General features: G+C 35.8%; 1 protein-coding gene across 4 annotated transcripts in view; it reads left to right on the forward strand.

Annotated features, from left to right (window-relative positions):
* PRKG1 (protein kinase cGMP-dependent 1) overlaps positions 1–14,418 on the forward strand; it is a 1,318,464-nt gene that overhangs the window by 865,979 nt on the left and 438,067 nt on the right. Inside the window, exon 1 of one of the 4 annotated variants that reach the window (XM_055274330.2) lies at positions 12,195–12,504. The exons of the other annotated variants lie outside the window; for them this stretch is intronic. Within the exon in view, the coding sequence (XP_055130305.1) occupies positions 12,458–12,504 (47 nt within the window). The 5' untranslated portion in view covers positions 12,195–12,457. Of the gene's footprint in view, positions 1–12,194; positions 12,505–14,418 lie in introns of those variants that run through there. 4 annotated transcript variants of the gene reach the window in all.

The raw sequence follows: 14,418 nt of genomic DNA on the forward strand, positions 1-14,418 counted from the left end.
ATGACATATTTTCAAGATTCTCTGTCAATGCTGATGGCAACGATGAGCCATAATTCTAATGATAGATTTTTGAGGGGTGAATAAGAGACTACTAAATGTACTTGGTGACTCTAAGGTAACTTCTAATTACAGAAATGTCAAAATGTGAATAATGTGTTCATATTACAAGTGAAAAAATATGGAAATTAAGAATAAAAATTATACTAGTAAGAGGGTTGAAAGATTAAGAGAATGAAAATATAATATAATTCATAGAACAGTTGCTATTATTATAATTTTGACCTAATGATAAAATTTGTGATTTCAAAAGTGTCTCACAGACCTTATTTGCCTATTACTAACTTTAATAGATTGTACTTATAGTGATAATTAGGTTAATTAATTTTAAATCACATTGGTTATTGCCTCTAGGACAAAATGGGTGTTTAAACCTTAAGTTTGTATAAAAAATGATTTGGCACTGAAATCAATCTACTTTTATTAGCTTCTGGCAGCAAGAATAGATGTGGTTTACTAACAGGAATAATGAAAGAGCATCAAACTTTGATAAAAATTCTGAAGGAATGTCAGGGGCTTAAAACTGGGCAGGTCAATAAATAGCCAAAAAGTTAAATTCAAGATCAAGACTACACTGGGAGACAGAGGGAGGTGATGTTGTATCAAAGACAAGAATAGGAATTCACACAGTCCGACAAAAATGAAGTATGCTGAGCAAGTTGCCATGCCAGTGGATTATTGGTCCACAGTAAAATATCTGACAGTGCTTTTTGAGGATTCCAAATTCTTTTGATGAGACTGGGTTAAATTTCAGTTATATCATTGTATTTTATTTTATCTGATATTTATCTGATTTATCTGATTTATTTTTCTGATATTTATCTGTATTTATCTGATTCTTCTGTGTTAATGTAGATGTGAAAAAATTTCTAAATTGGCTTTATGTAGAAATGTAAATGTCTGGTTGGCCAGCTACCTCACCTGACCTCAAAATACCCTTGAGGGCTCTTAGTATATTCTTTTTGTGGGTACATTCCTTATTCAAGTCTGGCAAAGGACTGCTTTCCCCAAGATAACATATGCTTTCCAACTTTTGTATTTTTTATGTTCTGCATGTCTGGGATGCCCTTTCCCTCTTCTCGCTGTCTTTCCAGATTTTATCTTTCCAGATGTTATCCTTCTCCAAGGTTCTCCTTAAGCACCACCTCTTGTGTAATGCCTTTCCCGATTACTCTATTGAAAAGTCTCTAAGGAATTAATTATCAGTCTTATATTTTGTGCTTCAAGGTGTTGACATTATTAGTTAAAAGCAACACCACCAACAACTGTCAATTTGAATCTTGACTTTACCACTACTTAGTTTCCATAGGTTTTAGAAAGTCCTTAACCCATGGTTTTCTCATATGTAAAATGTGGACATTAAATTGATAGCCTTGTAGAAAATTGGTATGAAGATGAAATAAACTTGGCATACGAATAAGTACCAAAAATAAGAAATGTTATTATCACCAATATGGCACTTAACATCTCCAGACTTTTTTTATGTGTTAAAACTACAGCATCGTTGTCTTATGGACATGATATGTGGTTTATGGTATAATCTCCCTTCTTATAATAAGATTAATTCTCTACCACATGTGTAAACTAGCTTTTTTTTGGCAGGGGGTTGTCACACTTGGTAATTTTAGTTTTATACTACCTTCAATATACATAATACTTTATAGTTGATGAACTATTCCTCAGTGTTACATGTTTGAGGTCCCCACATTGTCCTTTATTGAAAGTTATTTACATATATTAATTGAATGATACAGTTCTGTCTGATTGGGTGTTTCTTAGAAAAGCTTTTAAAAGTGTGAATTTACTATTGTTTTTCACCTTTATGTCTTATTACTGCAAATGCAAAGTCACATACCCTTAATTGTAAACAACATATAAGAACCAGCTCCCCCAAAATGGGCAGCCAAATGCCCCCACATGTACCCAAGCAGATGTTTAGATGTTAAAGATGTCTAGGAATAAATTCTGCCTGGGATTATTGCTAATAAAGTTCACAGAGACAACCATACCTTCTCATATAGGTTGTGGTTTTCCATCCCTTCGTAGACCAAAACGTTTACCTGATGAGCAAAATAGAAAACTGTTGTTTTGATTGTTTTTGCTCTACTGATGAAGAACTAACAAACAGTAAAACAATCAAAGAAAGGAAAACTAATAATTTGAACCAATCCTTGATTATATGTTTAACTCTGGTGGAGTTTCATGGTATAAATTGATGTGAACATAACCTCATAACTCAACTGCTGTATTGATCATGACCTTCGCCATCATCAAAGAAATAAAAGAAAATGGTAATAGGCCAGTGGCAGAGGTTCTACTAAATCTATAATGCAACATTTGTTTACCTCAACTCCAATCCATCAAAAGGATCAGAGGCTTCTAATTGCCTTTTTCTGCCACTATATTAATATGTATAGACAGTGTATTGATCTTGTTTCTGTATTCATTAGTATTCAAGAAACATGATAGCTTGTTCTGAATACCTATGAATGTTAGAAAATATCAATGCCGGTGCCCACTCTCAGCAGAGATATCCATTCACTTTTGCTGGGATTTAATTCTGTTGCCTCTAAATTGCTTGAAGATGTTTTGAGGATGCAAGTTTAAACTGAATCATTTTTTTAAGTAGGTTAATTGGACAACAGTATTCACTTTGTAAGTGGATGGATTTGATTCTCAAATGGGAATATCTGTCTTGAAATTGGGTTATAAATTAATTTGCAATAATATTATTTCAGATAGCATAAAAATATATACATCAAATGCTGCTAAAATCAGTGATATGAATTCTGAGTTCAGAGAGCATCTTTAAAAAAATAAAGTAGATCAAGTAGGAGGCTGGATGGGGAAGGTAGGTGAGACAGTCATGAGAGCTTTATACTAATAGCAGCTCAGCTGCTCACTGTCATTTAATGGCATCACATTCCTTGGCCTCCCTGAATCTCAGGTTTTAATATTTAAAATGAAGGCAGGTGCTGATGATCTATGATGCTACTCCTAACTCTAACATTTTGTGTTTCTAATTTCCAAAAGAATTTAGTCAATGTAGAAATACTTTGTTACAATTTACCTGCCATTATGAACTAAACAATGCTACTTGTCACTCAAAACCACAAAGGCAAAATGAGTGATGATTGAAACTGAAAGCAAATATGCCTATGATCTCTCAAAAAATAAGTTTTCTTGTTACAGAATAAGGGAGTGATTGGCAGGGAGGCTGATTATTATAAGCCTATTTCGTGATTTTTGAAGTCGAAAATGAACGTTTTTTTATCTCTAAATGTGATGACTTACTAAAATCTAAAATGAGAAATACAATATATGTAATTACTCATTGCAAATGATTCTCCAGATGATTTAAATAGAATTTTATTATATATAAAGCATATTAATTAATTAATGATCTATTGACAACATTTAACAATGATTTGTTTTTTCTGTAGATTGGCTAAATTTAGTGATTCTAATTCTGTAATTTAACATCATAATGACAGTTTTTTTCTCCTCTCTCACCACACACATGGAAACAGTGAGTTAAAAGTCTAAACTCTAAGTTGAGTGTGGTAGAGCATGCCTGTAGTCCCAGTGGCCAGGGAGGCTGAGGTGCTTGAACCCAGGAGTTTGAGGCCAGCCTGGGCAACATAGAGAGACTTAAGACTCGGGTAAAAGAAAATAAAAAGAGAGAGAGAAAGAATCTGAACTCTGTTCTCTTGTCTAAAGCACTTTTTTCAAGTTGTACATATACATTAAATATACTATTCTATGCATGACGTTTCATGGTTTTTAAAAGTATTTACTACTTGCCTACCTCTGTGTCCCTCTAAATTTCCTTAGGCTTTCAGCAGTGTTGCTTTGGCAAGTGATAACCAGTGGACCAAATGCTAGGAAACTCCCTAGCATAACAATAGGAAGCATTCCAAAATACAGCCCAGCAAACAGTGGATACACCACATGCCTCCTGCTAGATTTCAAGGACGTATGTGTTAATTACAGCAGGTATTGCGAGTTGGATATTTTTATTCTTTTTTGCTAAATGCCCTGATTAGTGTGACTCAAATTGAAATTAAGATATATATGAATTTGGGGTTGGTATAAACATATTTTTAGATGTAACATGGAGAAAAAAATAACTAGTGAAATGAAAACAAACTCCACCTCCAAACCTTAGTTTCAAAAGCAGCCTATTTTATGGTTCCCGCACCCGTCTTTTTTGTTTCTTTTCAATATCATGATTAAAGAGAAATAAATAAATGAACAGTAACACTTGGACAGTTTTCTTATAAGCTTGTTCATATGTTGACATATAGCATTTCAGTCTTTACTGGTTCTCAGATGCCATCTAAACCTCTGTAAGATGTGTTTTCATATGAATGTAGAATTATTTCCTAGAGACAGAAGGATCATGAGGGAGTGGAGTTCCATTAATTCTCTGTGTCTGTATCTGTGTGTGTGTGTGTGTGTGTGTGTACGTGTGTGTGTGTTTTATATTTTTATAATTTAGTAGAAATGAGATCTCACGATATTGCCCAGGCTGGTCTTGAACTTGTGGTCTCAAGTGATCTTCCTGACTCAGTCTTTCAAAGTGCTGGGATTCCAAGTACAAGCCACTTCTCAGCCTATGTGTGCATTTTCTTTAAGCAAAGAATCTATGGTTTGCATTTCTATAGTTTTTTTTTTTTTAATACTTTATCTTTCTCTGATTTCACCTTGTTCTGGTTCTCTCTATTCCAGTAAGACTACCAGTTCTTAAATGTTGATCTTATGATATCAGTTTATTGCTAGAAACCTTGAAATATATTTAAACTACAAAATCATCGTTTAGGTCCTGTATTTTGTAGTATTTATGGCACTAAGCAACTTTGTCCTCAAACTAGCTAATGCTTCTTTTTATTTCTAAAAATATCTATTTTCTGCTTTATCCAATTATGTCTCCTTAATGATCTTTGCCTTCTAATCCTACCAAAACTCGTTCCATTTATCATCTTCCCATTCTTTAACCCACCTCTGCTTTTATTCTATTTAGTTAGTGTGTAGGGAAGAGAACATTGTACTTGGAGCCAAAGAGGCATGAGTTTGAATTTTATTTCTGCCACACAGTAAAGAAAATAATCTGGGGAGTTACCTAACCATTTGAAAAAGCCTTAGAATGGTCAGCCATAAAACAAGTATTAAGTGATTAAACGAATATCAAGGTACTCAATGAATATGGATTTTTCCTCCTCCTTTCTGCACATTTTTGATTTCTGGTCTTATCTTGATTCGCTCCAAAGTTATGTTTCCTTATCTCTCTCTGGATATCATTCTTACCTGATTACTCAGATTTGTTTTCCTTGAATCCATTTGCACTTCTTTTCTAGAGTTATCCAGCTATCTCTTCTATCCAATGGCCTATTGATTTTACACCAAAGTCCCTTTCTAGCCTTGTTTTGCACTCTACCTCAATGCAAACATCTTTTTCTCCAAACAATTGAATTTAATAATCACCAAACTCTCTTCTTACCTGATATTTCATGTTGATTATTGTCAGGCTTTAAAAATTCTTCAGATTTACATTTAAATGATATAATAATATTATCACTTATTTTGTATACAAATATGCCTTTAGAAACCTAACTTTCAAACTTATCACATTCAAATAGGGGCAGACTCAGGTTTGATGGGGCCTTAAGCATATAGAATTTTAGTAGTTTTTTAAAAAAAGATCAAGGACACAAACTAGAAAGTCCCGACATAGCTCCATCAGTGGAATCAAGGTAGATGTTTTAATAAAATGAGTTAGAAAAACAGTCTAGTCATTTGGAAAGAGAAAAGTTGAACAATACCTCACAGTGTACACCAGAATGAATTTCAAATAGATCAAGGATTTGAAAGTGTAAGAATCAAATAAAAATTAATAGAAGAAAACATTGTTCACTTGTTTTATAATCTTGAAGCCAAGAAGATCTTTCTAATTGTACCCCAAAGTTTATTGGCATAAATTTGACCACATTCCAATATATATATTTTTTTGAGATGAAGTTTTACTCTTGTCACCCAGGCTGGAGTGCAATAGCACGACCTCAGCTTACTGCAAACTCTGCGTCCTGGGTTCAAGCGATTCTCCTGCCTCAGCCTCCCAAGTAGCTGGGATTACAGGCACCCACCATCACACCCAGCTAACTTTTGTATTTTTAGTAGAGATGGGGTTTCACCATATTGGCCAGGCTGGTCGCAAATTCCTGACCTCAGATGATCCACCTGCCTCGGTCTCCCAAAATGCTGGGATTACAGGCATAAGTCACAGTGTCCGGCCCATGTTACAATCTTTTTTTTTTTTTTTGGAGACGGAGTCTCGCTCTGTAGCCCAGGCTGGAGTGCAGTGGCGCAATCTCGGCTCACTGCAAGCTCTGCCTCCCGGGTTCACGCCATTCTCCTGCCTCAGCCTTTCCGAGTAGCTGGGACTACAGGCACCTGCCACCACGCCTGGCTAATTTTTTTTTGTATTTTTAGTAGAGACGGGGTTTCACTGTGGTCTCGATCTCCTGACCTCGTGATCCGCCCGCCTCGGCCTCCCAAAGTGCTGGGATTACAAGCGTGAGCCACCGAGCCCGGCCCAATTTTTTATATGTATATATTTGCATAGAAAAAGGATACCATCAGCAAAACCAGAAGGCCAATAATAAACTGAGGGAAAACATTTGCATTGCATATCACAAAGAGCAATCTCCTTAATATGTAAAGAGTTTCTTGAAATAAAGAAAACATACCTACAGCCTAACAGAAAAATGGGCAAAGGTCATGAACCAACAGAAACCAGACAGTTTTTAAACATATAAAAGATAAATAACCTCATTCATGATAAGAAAAATGCAAATTTAACACTATAGTGTTACATTATTTCTCACCTTTTAGATTGGTAAATATTCCAACTATGATAACATACTCTTTGACAATGTTGGAGGAAACAGGTATTCTCATGCATTTTAGATGTAAGTAAAAATGAAAAAAAGACTCTACTGGAGGGGAATCTGACAAGATCCCAAATGCTTTATAGGTATCTTTACCTTTGATCTAGCAATCCTACTTCTGACAATTTATCCTAAAGATATGGTCATGCCCCTACAAAATGACAAATGTGCTGGGATATTTATTTCAGTATTTCAGTGCTTTCGGGACAACCCAAAAATACATCAGTAGGAGATTAAATAAATTATGGAATACAATGCAGCTATTAATAGATAATCAGGAAAAGGTAGCAAAAGGTAATATGCTACCTTTTGAATAAGAAAGAGGAGAAATGAACAGCATGTATTCATCCCTATTTGCTTAAATTTGCATAAAAAAGGACTAGAAAGATAAATAGTAAAAATAGTTACCTTTATTTAGGTCAGAGATTCTCAACTGGGCGACATTTAGCAATGTCTTGAGATATTTTTCGTTATTGCAAGTGGAGTTTGCGGGTGGGGTTGTTGCTACTGGCTTCTAGTGGATATAGACTCATTGTGCTGGTAAGCATCCTTAAATGTGCAGGACAACCTCCGACACCCCACAAAAAAGAATCATCCAGCCAAAACCATCAACAGTGTTGAGACTGACAAACGCTTCCCTATGGGGAAGTAGGGCAATAGGGCCTATGGAGGTGATAGGCCAGGGTCAAGACTTCTCTGTGTATATATTTTTTGCATTATTTCTTTGATTCATTTAAATGTGTTACCTATTCCAAAATTAATTTTAAAGAACTATTAAAATGTCAAGATTTAGAACAGCAGTTTTTCTTCATTCTCACTATAAATTTTAGTACGAATGAATAGCAGGTATGCTTAAAATGCTTTGACATTTTTCTCTAATGCAATGCTCTTCTGGATATGAAGTAACTGAGTTGAGATGCTGATGATGTTCTGGACACTCACGTACATGTTGCTACACAGATACCAAGGTTGGCAAATAAATTAAAAGCTAGTCCATTAGATTAGTAGGACCTGCCAGGAGTGCTGTCTTGGGAAGGATTCTGCAGGCTTTTGTGGCCTTAGCAGTAAAGACTGCCATGATCAATTAGTGATGCTTGCCATGGTCAAGGGATGGAAAGACATAGACACATGTTTCAGGCACCTGCCATCTTTGATTTATGCAACCATATTGGTAGGCTATTTATTATCTTAACATGTTGGAGAAAAAAAGCAATGTTTAGGCAATTCTAAGTTATATAGATAAAACTTAGACATATATATATTTATATATGTTATATATATAAGTTTAGGCAAATCTAAGTTATGTATAACATATATATGTTATAGATAAGAGTTTAGGCAAACCTAAGTTATATATATATATATATATATATATATATACATCATATATAATGTATATATATGTAATAACTTAGGTTTGCCTAATACTGTTTTTTCTCCAACAGGTTGTGTGTGTGTGTGTGTGTGTGTGTGTGTGTGTATACATATATATATCTCTCTGTGTGTGTATATATATATATCTGTGTGTGTATATCTATATTATATATATATTATATATGTATGTATATTATATATGTATATATATTATGTATGTGTGTATATATTATATACGTGTATATATATTATATATATATATAATCAAGCAATTGAGCTCTAAAACATAGCAGCTCCATGTGGTAGCTGGTGACATGTACATCTTAGAGATGAAAGAACTGGAGTTCACATAGTTGGTGAGTACCTGAGCCAAAAGTGAAACTCACATCTGTCTGATCCAAAGCCTGTCCTTGTTATTATTCCTTGTGGTTCGGCCTATACACATGAGCATATATAAGAATACTGCATATATATAGTATAAATGAAAAATCCACCAGTTTTCTAAATTCTGAGGGAATTAAGAACAAGTACTTTGATCCATGAGTTTAATCAGACAACTTCTTCTTGTCTGGCACCACAAAATTATGTATTTCAGATGTTTGTGAACTTGAGTAACTTTGCTTTTATATGTCCCTAGATATTTTAATTTAAATGCATTTAAGTATAAAAAGAGAAGTGTTTTTTCTAGATGAGTTTTTATAAAATAGTTTATGATTTTATCAGTTCCTCCAAGACTGGCATATTATCTTTTAAACTCTTAAGTGTTTTGAAGCCTAAGGAAAATATATAATCTAGACTTCCCTCCCTACACTAAACTCCCTCAAACCGGTGTACACATATACAAAACATGGTGATATATTTATGTTTTATAGATGACTGAAGAAAGTAAGGGCTAGTGATATCTGGTATCTTGTTGCAAATCATACTGCCTCTCTAGATCAGAGAAAGAACTAGTCAAGTGTTCTTTCTAATACATCATCTGTGTATCCCACCGCAGTACTGACGTGATGTTTTAGTATTTATTTAGTATTTATTTCTTGGGCATCTATTATGTGCCAGAAACCATTCTAAGTTGTGTACAATGGATAGTAAATGAATATTCTATGTGTGCCTAAACTTCAAAATGGAAACAAAATTACAAAGACATATCCAAATCCCAAATGAAAAATCAGTGTTTGGCATCTGCTAAGTGTGGTTAGACAGGAATATGTTTGCATAAACGAAAACACCTGCAGAATAAGCGAATGTCAAGGAAAAATAAAACACCCATTATAATCATAGCACACGTGGAGAAGTATATTTTATAACATTTGCAGTTGTCTGTTGGTACAGTGTGTACTTTAATATCCTTGGAAGACTTTTCCTTAGGCTGATAATTCTTTAGCAGACAGCAGTGTCTTCCTGCATTTTAGCAGTAGTAGCTTAAGTATGCTTGCAAAGAAAACAATAACCTTTCAAAATACTAAATAACTACATGCTATTTCATGGGACTTGGCATTTCATATCTGTGCTCTGCAGGCAGGCATCATATATATTTATTGCCAAATATGTGGTCTGGGCATTGTAAAAGTCTCAAGGAAAAGGCTGATTTGGGAGAGAAGCAGCCTCTACTGTACTAAACACTTTTCCACAGCTGGTTATCTAATCACACACTGGTCTTTTATTGCCATTTTGTGGGTGTTTGTAAGTTTGCTGTTTTAAGCATTTATCCCTTTTTTCCAAGTTTTTTTTTTAATTGTTCAACCAGCAAGTGGTAAAATGCAGACTTGCAAAATTGTTTTCATTTTTCATTTCAAACAACAGCAATTGTTTTTACTAAATGTTCCCATGTACGGTATTTTGGAAGTCAGATGTCAATACTTCCTGGCCCCTCTATATAGAAATTTGGGGATTCATTAATGGGGAGCAAAATTGGTGGGTAAATTTAACTTTAAAATTTGATACATGAGTCATAGTCACTCAGTCATTTGGTCAATAGGCATTATTAACCTCCCTCTGGTGGCAGGCATTTTTATTAAGGTAGAATACTTTAATCTTCCCTTTTTGATTTGACCTATGGGATTTTCTGAAATGAAAAGAAAGACAAAAAATAGCTTTGATAGAACCAGTTCATTGAGAAGCCAAATCGGATAAGAACATCTGATTACATTGATATCTCTATGTAGCGTTTGGGGACAGGGCAATATTTGTCTGTCACCCAGTAGTAAAGAAGGCATAATTCACATGATAATGTCACTCTGGAGAATTTACTGAGTTAGCAATAAATTGGAAATAACCAGTATTTTAGTCAATGGAGGAATGGTAACATAAATTATGTGCTGTGAAATATAACACAACCATTATAAAAATCACAAGGCAGATCTCTATGTACTAAAATGAAAAGACAACCTTGTTATAAAGTTAAGTGAGAAAAAAAGAAGAAACAAGTTGCCAACAATATGTAAGAAAGAACCTCACACCTACATAAGCATGAATTAGTTTATATAGGCTTAGAGAAAAGTCTAGGAGGATGTACACCAAACTAAAGTTAGCGTAATCTGGGGTGGTAGAGGAGAAACAAAATGTTTCCCCATTAAATTCTCACTGTTTTAAAAAATCATTTCGGTACAACGAGTTTATAAATTAAGAAAATAAATATAAATGTGCAAAAAATGTGCAAAAAATATATATACTGAGTGAAGGACTTGCGCCCACCAGCAGCTAAACAGAGTGCATGTATGTGGTTTAAATAGATGAGAGAACTGGGAAGGGAGGAGGAAAATAGCACTGTGCCTGATAAATTTAGATTACTGCAAAGTGGATGAGTGTTGAAACAATTTTAAAGCAACTATAGCAAATAATAAATTGGTTTCTTAAATAGTGCAATTCGGTGATTTGAATTAATCATTCAGCATAATGTTGTAAAGGGTTATTATTCCTATAACTTTTAGTAGCACATTGTTTGTCAGAGTAAAAAAAATGGTAATAGCTTAGACTTATTTCAAAGGATCCTGCTATACTCTCTGTCTTTGAGCCTAAATTAAAGTAACAGGCAAGCCTTGATTGAGTCATGACTTGTCCCCTGTCACTCATCTGGTCTGTTTCTGAGATAGTGTGTTTTATATCAGACAATCTGATTTTCAATTCTAGAGTAACTGGAGATATTCTTGCTGGTGAAGGGTTGGAAAGAGGGAGACACATTTCCTCAACAGCCATCTTAACATTGAGTTTAATAATTATGTAGTAGTCCTCATGGTTTTACCAGTACAGTTTAGTTGAACTGCCTCTCTACTCTGTGTGAACTGTGACTACTGTGTTCTGGTGTGAGGAACGCAATTACTTGTATGTCCAGCACAATCATTCTCTCAGTCTAAGCAAGTCATTTTGCAAGCATGAAATTGAATTTGGTTCTAAATTCCAGGCAACAAATTATTTTCTCCTGTTTAAGGGACCTCATTTTTCTTTCCATTTATGATGTTTTCACTTAAAAATAAGGTGACCAGTTGTCTCTGGACTAAGGGATTTCCTGAGGGAATTTTAGTGCTACTACTTAGAAAATACTAAAACATAGACCATCAACAAAGTAAATTCCTGTCAGTTTTGTATCCAAGAAAAAAGCATTTATTGGAAACAAAACGAAACAGAAATCCAAGCTGTATTCACTTCCTACTGCTGCTGTAACAAATTACCACAAACTTGACGGCTTAAGAAAACAAATTATTATTTTATAGTTCTGGAGGGAAGAAATCCAAAGTATATCATAAAGTGCTAAAAATAAAGGTTCCAGCTGGGATGGTTCCTTCCAGAGTCTCCAGGGAAGATCTGTTCCTTGTCTCTTCCAGCTTTTAGATGCTGTCAGCATCCCTTAGCTTCTGGTCACATCCCTTCAATCTGCTCCCATTGTTACATCACCACCTTCTGCCCCATTGACTCATAAGGACAATTATGGGGCCATTGCTTCTCTCCCATAAGGACCCTTGCAGTTACATTTAGAGCCCACCCATATAATCCAGGATAATCCCCCTATCTCAAAAGTCTTAATCACATCCACAAAGTCCCTTTGTTCCATATAAGGTAACATATTTACAGGTTCTGGGATTATGGCATGGACATCTTTGGGAGGCCATTATTCAGCCAACTACCCCAGGTTAGAATTCTGCTCTGCCATTTTCTAGTTAGGCAAAGATGTAAATATCCTTGAAGTCACATAACAAATATTTGTTGCTATTCACTGCAAAGCCATTTGCTAATTTTGCATGAGAAGCCATAGAGTTAGCAGTTCGTTGGGCTGCGGGAGTTCAAATTCTTACTCCAGCAGTTGTTAGGTGTGAGAAGTTTGCTTATGTTAACTTAAACCTTTTTTTGCCCCCGTTTCCTCTTCTGTAAGGTGGCTATTATAAGAGAACCCACTTCATAAGACTATTGTAATGATATAGTGAAGTATTCATATTGTAAGTAAAGAGCTTAGAACAATGTTTGCCACAAATAAAAGGCTTGGACATGGCTAGGCTCGGTGGCTCACGCCTGTAATCCCAGCACTTTGGGAGGCCGAGGTGGGTGGATCACGAGGTTAGGAGATCGAGACCATCCTGGCTAACACGGTGAAACCCTATCTGTACTAAAAATACAAAAAATTAGCTGGGCATAGTGGCGCATGCCTTTAGTCCCAGCTACTGGGGAGGCTGAGGCAGGAGAATGGAGTGAACCTGGGAGGTGGAGGTTACAGTGAGCTGAGATTGCACCACTTCACTCCAGCCTGGGTGACAGAGCGAGACTCCGTCTCACAAAAAAAAAAAAAAGGCCGGGCGTGGTGGCTCACGCTTGTAATCCCAGCACTTTGGGAGGCTGAGGCGGGCGGATCACGAGGTCAGGAGATCGAGACCACAGTGAAACCCCGTCTCTACTAAAAAAAAAATACAAAAAATTAGCCGGGCATGGTGGCGGGCGCCTGTAGTCCCAGCTACTCGGAGAGGCTGAGGCAGGAGAATGGCGTGAACCCGGGAGGCAGAGCTTGCAGTGAGCCGAGATCGCGCCACTGCACTCCAGCCTGGGCGACAGAGCGAGACTCCGTCTCAAGAAAAAAAAAAAAAAAAAAAAAAAAAAAAAAGGGCTTGGACAGCTTTGACTGCTGCTGCAACTTCAGTTGTGACTGGGTGTTCTTCTGATGGTCATACTCACAGTTATGACATAGTTTAGCGTTTTTACATGTCATCTTTAATAAATTTTCATATTTCATTTGATTATTTTGGGGTGAAGTTGATTTGCTTCTTTGCATATTTCTCTTTCCAGTGAAGCTGAAGAGTTAACAGATTAAGAATGCCTTGAGCCGGAGTAGTCTTTCTTCTGATGGATCACCTTATTCAGAAAAGACTAACACTGTATAATAACAATAGTTAATACCTTTAACACGTGAACAACTAATTCTAATAATAATGTTCACTTGAGTATGTGTTACTATTTTCAAAGCCTTTTTTACATCTGTTCTATTTTTTGATGCCAGCGTAGACACCTGCTCGAAGACTTCAGAAACTCCCCCTCTCAGATTTCCACAAATGCTGATGGAGGGGGCCATGGAGAAAGTAGACTACCCACCAGGAAGGGCCACACATGCTAATGAATAAGATTCTGAGTCCTATACTGTGATTTTCTTTTTCCTGCTGAGTGAACAGCAGTTGGGAATGGGGGAGGAGAAGAACTAATCAATCCTGGCTTTGTTTGCATGTTATTTTATTTTATTTTTTTTCCAGGGCAATCAGCGGAAGGGAAATAAACTGCTTATTAAAATGTTTAAAGCTGTACTTAAAGGCTTTTTCTTTAGAGCCAGCCAGATTTCTAAGTCTTTTTCTTCTCAATGTTTTTTACTCCTCTTCAAAGGTAGCAAAATGTAAACGCATTCAGGGCACATACTGGTCAGGGTGTTTATGAAGCCAATGGAGAGAACGTCATTGTAAGCACTGTTCCCCCACCCTGAAGGACGGTGAAAACATGCTAAGCAGAAAAGTAACTTTATTTTTAGTGCTGAGGAAAAATAAAATATACAGATGCTATTGCTTAGATTCCC

Source organism: Symphalangus syndactylus, chromosome 4, assembly GCF_028878055.3.
Source record: "Symphalangus syndactylus isolate Jambi chromosome 4, NHGRI_mSymSyn1-v2.1_pri, whole genome shotgun sequence".
In the NCBI taxonomy this organism is placed as follows: Eukaryota; Metazoa; Chordata; class Mammalia; order Primates; family Hylobatidae; genus Symphalangus; species Symphalangus syndactylus.